This window comes from Pteropus alecto, unplaced genomic scaffold, assembly GCF_000325575.1.
Source record: "Pteropus alecto unplaced genomic scaffold, ASM32557v1 scaffold88, whole genome shotgun sequence".
Classification (NCBI taxonomy): Eukaryota; Metazoa; Chordata; class Mammalia; order Chiroptera; family Pteropodidae; genus Pteropus; species Pteropus alecto.
In genome coordinates this window covers 4,337,485-4,345,560 of record NW_006494611.1, presented here as the reverse complement: position 1 = coordinate 4,345,560, position 8,076 = coordinate 4,337,485, and the positions used below count along the sequence as shown (strand labels likewise).

The window sequence follows — 8,076 nt, the reverse complement described above, 5'->3', positions numbered from 1 at the left end:
TGGGAAGTTATAGTAGATCCTAGTCAATTCAGACCAGGGTCACTGATGTTCTTTGAAAGAAAAAAAGTTTTAAAAAAAAAAAAAAACAACAACAACAAAAAAACCTGGAAGAAGTGAAACCTTCTCCCACCTGGTTCAGTGAAAACTGAAAACTGGATTGCCATTCCCCTAAATCTAAGCACTGGTTTTTTGAAAAGGCCAAATAGTCCTCTTATGCCCACCCCTACCACTCTCCATGCCACTCTTCAGAGATTACAACCCATTATGAAAAAATTTGTGACCCAATGATTTTATGGGAGGCAGTCCATGGAAATCCATGTGTAAAAGTATATTAGTCTGCTCAGGCTGCCATAATAAAATACCACAGACTGAGTGTCTTAAATAACAGAAATTTATTTTCTCATAGTTCTTGAGGCTGGAAGTTCAAGACCAAGGTGCTGACAGGATTGCTTTCTTGTGAGGCCTTTCTTCTTATTTTGCAGATAGCCACCTTCCCATTGTGTTTTCTCATGGCCTTTTCTCTGTGCGTGTGCATTCCTGGTGTCTTCCTCTTCTTATAAGGACACCGGTTCTGTTGGATTAGAGTCCCACCCTTATGACCTCATTTAACCTTAATTACCTCCTTAAAGACCCTAGCTCCAAAACAGTCACATTGGTAGTTAGGACTTCAACATATGGTTTTAGGGGTGCGGGAGGATACACAATTCAGTCCATAACAGAAGGTAACAGGAAGTTATTCTTAAACTTGAAAGAATTAAAACAAAAGTAACCTTATTGAAATATTTTCCTGAAGGCACACACCAACTAAGCAGTAGTTCACAATTAAAGGATTAATGATGAGACATCACAGCACAAAAAACTTTTGGTAAAAATTGAAACCAGTTAAATTAAAATGAAGTTTTTAAAAACTGTTAAATACAGTTATACAAATAAACACAAATGGCAAAATCATTCTCTGAAAGAGAAGATGTATAATGTAAACATTAGTAACCTGGACCCCAGCCCTAAAGTTCTATTAACCAAGGCTAAAAGCATTTAGGAGACATTGTTGAAGGAATAGTAAAAATATGCTTAACTTTCATTGTCTCTCTCTTTTGATAATTTAAAAATATGAATCAGAAGAATTTTAATACCTAGATAATCACTCAGTGAAACTAAAAACAAGACACACATTTCAAATGTGGGAGAATAAAATTTATGAATCCTATCAATGTAGCAAAAACAGAAAGTAAATAATAAGCAAACATTTAACAATTTTTAAAGTACAATGAAAGAAGTTAAGACTAAATAGATCAATAATGACCAAAAAACATATGTTAAAGTCCCGTACTAAAGAACAGTATTCTCATATTGAGTTAAAAATTTAAATCCAATGATATATTTCTTAGAAGAGATATACCCAAAACAAAAGACACATGTATCTATTTGTCTTATCCTTTACCAAACATAAAGAAATTAAAAGTAAGAAATAATATTGTTAATTTCATTAATTATAGCCAAACTAACTTTCCAACATGCCAAAAACATAAAGTGAAATAAAGAAGGTCACATCTTATTTTATAGAAAATATACTCAATTATGAGATGTAATGGTCAAAAGTTTAGGTATCTAATAACAGAATCAAAACATATAATGTGAAAAACATTATCAATATATATCCTGATAAAAAATATATAAGAAAAAGTTGACAGAAAGAAAGGTATTGAGAGGCCTTAAAATACTTGTTTCTGCCTTTGAGTTCAATTAGAAAAAAAAAAAAAATGACATAAAACTTGGATGAAATAACTTGATAACCTATAAACAAATTAAATATCTCATTTTTTTCAAAAATCCATACAGTATTTACTAAAATAGATTATAAACAAGTTTACAAAGAAAAAAGTCTGTATAAAATTCAGAAGCAGAAATTATAAAGATTATTTTATTTGACCACAGAATAATAAAACTAGAAATTAATAATAGAAGAATAAGTGAATAAATCATCAAAATCCAATTACTCAGAGATGTTTAAATTCTCTAAAGAACAGTAGATTCAAGAGGGGATCAAAACCACCATTGTTGACTATTTAAAAAATAATAAAAATTATAAGGCTTTCATTCAAAACTTATAGAAGATAGCTCAAACTGTATTTGGAAGTATATTCAAAATCTCATATATAGCCATCACTTAAAAAGGAAAAAAAAATAATGACTAATTCCAAAATTAGAAGAAGATAAAACAAACTTAGGAGAATCAGAAGGAAGAAAATAATAAAGATAAAGTAGAAACTAAATAATTAAGAAACAGAGAAATCTAGAACTAGTTCTTTAAATATGTCAAATGTTTAAAAACCTTATTTTAAAAAGAAAAACAATGATCAAAGATATTAAAATATAAAAATATATAATAAATGTAATAAAATATAAATGTGGTAATGGTTTTATTAATAATTATAAGTTATCATATAATCTGAGGTATACAAAAAAAGGTGAAGAAGACTTAAGATATAATCAATATAAAAAAAAAAAAGATTCAAATTTAGAAATATCCCATGTTTCTAAACTGGGATATCAAACGAAATCCTAATGCAATTTTTTTAACTTAACAAAACAATTGAATAGCTAAGACATTTTATGAAAGAAATATGAGAGTCTCCCACAAGATAATAAAAAAGTTATAGAGCCACAATAGTTGGAATAATATTGTGCCGATGAATCCACAGTTCAGAGAAGAGCCCTAAGAAACCCTAGTACAAATAAAAACTAATGAAGGGAAAAAAGAAAGACCAGAAGCTAATTTGAAGGGAATGAAGTGTTTAACATATATTATTCAAGAAATTGCCTGTTTGGAAAAATGTCATTATATACCAACTTCTCACCTCAGACTATACTCCAAAAACAAACAAAAACACTGCAATTTCATTAAAAACTTAAATGTTACTAGCTGAGGGGAAAAATAGGTGACTGTAATTACACTGCGAGCAAGGACTTTCTAAGAAAAAAGTGACATATTTGACTATTATCAAATTTAAGACTCTATAAGTCGAGAATCAATATAGATATTTAAAAGACCAAGGACAAGATGTTTGCAATAGCTTTCTCAAAGAGCAAGTTAATTCCCATAATGTATAATGAGCTTTTAGAAACAAACAGGAAAAAATACTAACAATGCAATTGTAAACAGATAACTCACAGAACAAATGCCATGGGCTAATAAACTTATGAAATAATACTTAAAAAGGGGAAAAGAATTTCAAATTAAAATACTAAGAAAACCCTGCCATGTTTCACATACCAAATTAGCACAATTTGTTTTTCTTTTAAAGATAATATGTATTGCTGTCAAAGGTGGGAGGAGGCCAGCACACTCAAACAGAGAGGGAAGAATATAAACGGGTACAGCTCTTCTGGGAAGTGTTTGGAGCCATGTATCCAGAAGATCCTTACAAATATTAATATATATTGATCCAGTTCATTTACTTTGACCCTTAAAATTGTTCATATGCTTTTCGGTATTTATTCTAAGTAAAATACATGTTACCAGAAATACAGGAACTGATTATAAGAATCTCAATTTCTATGTTATTCATAATAGCAAAAAAAAAAAATGAAAATTACCTGAACACCCAACATTTAGGGGAAAGGTTAGATAAACTATGTGTGATTCATCAAATGGAATAATTTTCAGCTACTGAAAATCGTATTTAATGAATTTTTAATGATATCAGAAATGCTTGCAAAATGTTAAATAAAAACAGCAGATTAGGAAGCTAATTTGGGTTTTATTAAAAACATATAAGCATAGAAACAAACTGGAAAAAATATATTAAAAAGTTAAGGGCAGTTATCTCTAGGTAATTTTTTAAATTTCTCCATGTTTTCTAAATTCTCAAAAATGAGCATATATTTATTTATACATAAGATATATGTATATAAAAATATGTTATTTAAAAACTTGCCTTGTGCTTGCAGCACTATAAGATGACCTCTCAGGCTTTACCATCACAGTTAGGCGGCATCATTTGAGCCTTAAAATTAAGAATCTTCTCCCGGAGTTGGGTAATAGTAGGATCTCAAGGTTAAAAGGAATTCTACTTCTTTAGTCCAGTGATTCCCAAACTTGAGTATACATTCGAATAACCTGGAGAGCTTTTAAAACACAAATTGCTGGGTTTCTTATTCAGCAGGTCCAGATGCCTGAAAATTCACATTTCTGATGAGTTCCCAGAAGTTGCTGATGCTGCTGGTCTAGGGACCACATTTTGAGAACCAATAATCTAGTCAAACTTCCAGATTTATTAAGAAATCCCAGACTTCTCCACCCCTAGCAAAACCCAATTGTCCAGTTATATTTGAAAGCCTCTGATGGCAGGAAACATTCTTATAAAGCAGGGCATCCTAACATCTAAAAGAATTCAGAAATAGCTAAGACCTGAAAGACTGCACAAACCCCTGTCCTCCCCAAGGCTCACTTTAAGCAGGACTATTTCCTTGACTTTTTAAAAGATCACAAAGACTAGTTGAGACCTTGCAGGTTTGTGCCTTTCTATTTATCTCCAGCTAAAATTAGGGCAGACTTGGATTCTTCCCAAATGATTGGAGAAGGGCTCACACTTATGGTTACTGGCCATTTTGCTGGACATGATTCAAATTATTTACCCTGAGAGGGTAACATTCAGGAGGAAGTCCCTCAGTTTATTGTTTATCTTGAAGTGATAAAAAAATGTGTTGATTTGAAGAAAATGGCCCCCAAAACAGTCAACTCCCAGCACTACTGAAATTTTAAAATTTACTCCATTTTAAAGGAAGAATTATATGCCTCAGTAGTTTTGTGAATTTTGAGCTATCACACAAGAGTCTACTGCATCACTTCTCTCTACCACAGAGCTGAGAATGCAGAACATGGGGCTGCTGTCCCTAGTGCTTGTCAGATGTTGTACATGTTATGTAAGGTTTTTAAGAAAATCATGGAGACTTGAGTTAATTGCCTGACCTGACCAATTATCAGAGAAGCTAGATTCTAACTACAGAAATGTGGGATGCTCTTTCCATCAGGAGTTGAAAAAGGCAGCTTTAGCCACATTGAGCTATCTTCTAAAATGATAACTTTCCTATTTAACTCTAGTCGCCCCTCCTCGTTTGGAGGTATAAGGGTAAGAGACTGACATCTCTTTGACTCCAAAGGAGATTATGATCTCATACTTCTTGCCTTCGGCGTTTGTACATACAAACACCACTCTCAGTTATCTATAGTGCTAGAATCAACAAAACACATCAAAATCTCAGGTTACCTAGGATCTCCAAACTCCTATCCCATCAAGACCTTTGTCAAAACTGCTGAAAAAACAAATGAGAGGGATTCAAGTTTCACTTCCTCCTCTTTGCCCTGGAGGTGCTAACAAGCAAACAAATAACAGCTAGAGAGAGAAAAAGGAGAAGCAAGGGTCCTCTATTGTCTAAAAAAATGGGCTCCATCAGCGGGAAATGTAGGCAGAGCACCAGCTGCCACTCACTGCCCCAAACATAGCCATGCCCACTGCCAGGACATTTTCTCTCTCTTCTCGGTGTGCTAATCAAACAATTCTTCTACAGCATGTGCTCTGAACAGAGACTGAGCTGGCTCAGGAAATACACCAAAGTAAATAAGGCGAAGTTCTTCCCCTCAGAGGGCTTATGTGCTCAGGCAGTGAGAGAAGGCTTACCACAAGGAAATGTACCACAAATTGCTGTCATCAGAGAGTGCTAAATTACATGCCACAGAGAAGTGCTATCAGAGTCCTCAGACTATGCCTCGCTTCCATAAATTCTGGAATAAACATAATTCCCATAATAAGGCACATAACACCAAGTAGTGCTTGTAGTCTTGGTTCGCTCCTCCAGTGACTATCACCAGACAGAAAGGTCGACTCCCATTCTAGATCTCCAGGCTGGTGGGAACCCACAGAAGAGTCAGTTTCAACTTCTATCACTAAGGAATTCTCTACAACCTCTTTCGGTCCCACCTTTTTCTTTCTATACCCTGGGACCTTATAAATTTACACCTGGCTTGCAGTAATACCCTTTTGGCCAGACTCTCTCCCTCTCCAGTTCACCCTGACAACAGAAGTTGAATAATGTCCCTCAAACTCTTTCTTCATCATGTTATTCTCCAGCTTAAAAAGTTATCATAGTTCCCTATTACCTCACATTAAACCCCTTAAATCCCTATACCAACTGCCCTATCTATATCCTTAACCTCATTTCTCATCTTTTGTCCCCTACTCAACGAGTTCACATGTGGTCCCTCTACCCAGTGCCTTCCTTTTCTGTTTTCAGCAACGCATTTCCTTCCCTTCTTTTCAAATCTTAATTGTGTTCAGACTCCTCTCATTCCCTACTTAACTTCTTTTTGACACCACTTGGTTCATGCTACGTTAATTTAAATTTGTTGCTGGGTCTCTCCAAGAGTTCTTTTGTCGTTCTCTGTGGTCACACCATCATTTCCAATAACGTGGTAAAAACCATAAGGATGGGCTCACCGATTCTTTTTCTTTTGGCATATATCTCTCTCCTCCTCCAGTGTAAGACAACAATTACTAAACAGTTACATTCTATTTCTCTCTTTGTGAGAAAAATAGGACAAATGTTATTATCCTCATATTACGGTTCCACCAGCCCTGGTTTAGAAGGTTAAGGGATTTGTTCAAAAGCTCAAGGCAAAGTGGGTAGGAGTTCTGGGACCCAAACCCAGGACTTTGGATCCTAAGTGCTTTTTGTCCCACATCATTTCCCTATTCTGAACACATGTCATACTTGATAAATGTAGTTGATGAACTGGTAATGCAAATTATTAACATGGCAGTGTCACCAGGCCACATTCACATAGGGATTAAGCATTTTCAGGCCATGCTGTGAGGCTAAGGTTGAGAAGAAAGGCAAAAATGAGAATTCACAATTGTCTTTCACTTGGATTTAACTTAAAGTTTACAAGAGAAAATAGTCATAAACTCTAAAATTTAAAAAAAAAAAAAAAGCTTTTAAAAGAAAGTCGGGTCTTTCCTGGAAAACAAAGAAAAGAGGAAAGACATAAGAGAGTCACTTGGAAACTCTCCAGATGATGTTGCTTGGGTCAGAGGTCAGACGGAAGGTCAACTTTGAGTTACTGGTTGACATCTCAGCACTGCCCAAGCAGAAATGGCTAGGAGCGGTGGAGGCTGGGAATCTGAAGAACTGAGCTCTGGCTGTTCTGCCTCTTTCTGTGTGACCTTAGACCTTTATCCTGCAAAGGGGTTGAGTGAGATGGCCTCTGAGGTCTTCTCCGGCCGTGACATTCTGAGAGTCTATGAATAGCAAGGACACCAGACAGGTGCGAGTTGATCGCCACGTGGGAAGCTCGCACCTGTCTCTCCCCAGTGTTTCCGCCCCTCACTTCCAGCAGTGCCAAACTCCAGGCCCAGTCAGGGTCCAGTTGCCAATTCTGAAGTTGTTCAAGGACAGTTGTCCTTTTTCATGAGGCTCCTTCCAGCCCAAAGCCGGCCTTCCTGCTCTCTGCGACTCACTTACCCATAGGCTACTGGGATTCGCATGCCAGTAATTCTTTTCTGCCTCTTTGCTTTTAGATTAAAATTATTCACAAGAACCAAGCGCCCATGATGATGGGGCCTCCCCAGAAGAGCAGCTTCTTTTCACTGAGGAGAAAGAGTCGTTCTAAAGACTAAGCAATGTGTCAAATGCCAGTTAAACCAAGAGAGAAAACAAGAAACTGCCACACACACACACACACACACACATACACACACACACACACACATGCACACAAATACACAAACTCTCTCTTCTCTAACTGGTGGAAATAAAGCCACCCTTTGGGAGGAAACCTTCACCCTGCCATACATTCCGTTTCAACAGCGAACACACCCCAACAGAGCCAGTGCCGACAGAACATTTTGAATGGACGTAAGGCCCACCAGGATATGGTTGGCTCATGCAGCAACCTCCACATTCCCAGAAGTCCTTGAGCAGGACTTTCTGAGACTGGAGGAGAAATCTTTCTTTCTTCCCACCAGCCTGCAAGTTTCCTCATAGACACTCGCAAGGAGCAGCCTACAAGTTTCTTGC

The 8,076-nt window shown here is 36.1% G+C and overlaps 1 protein-coding gene across 5 annotated transcripts in view; it reads left to right on the top strand.

Annotated features, from left to right (window-relative positions):
* Window positions 1–8,055, top strand: part of DGKG (diacylglycerol kinase gamma) — a 177,560-nt gene extending 169,505 nt beyond the window's left edge. For all 5 annotated transcript variants that reach the window (XM_025042358.1, XM_025042359.1, XM_025042362.1 and 2 more), the window contains one exon: window positions 7,578–8,055. In XM_025042358.1, coding sequence (XP_024898126.1) covers window positions 7,578–7,676 — 99 coding nt within the window. In that variant the 3' untranslated portion in view covers window positions 7,677–8,055. The remainder of the gene's footprint in view (window positions 1–7,577) is intronic.
* The last annotated feature ends 21 nt before the right edge of the window (window positions 8,056–8,076 follow it).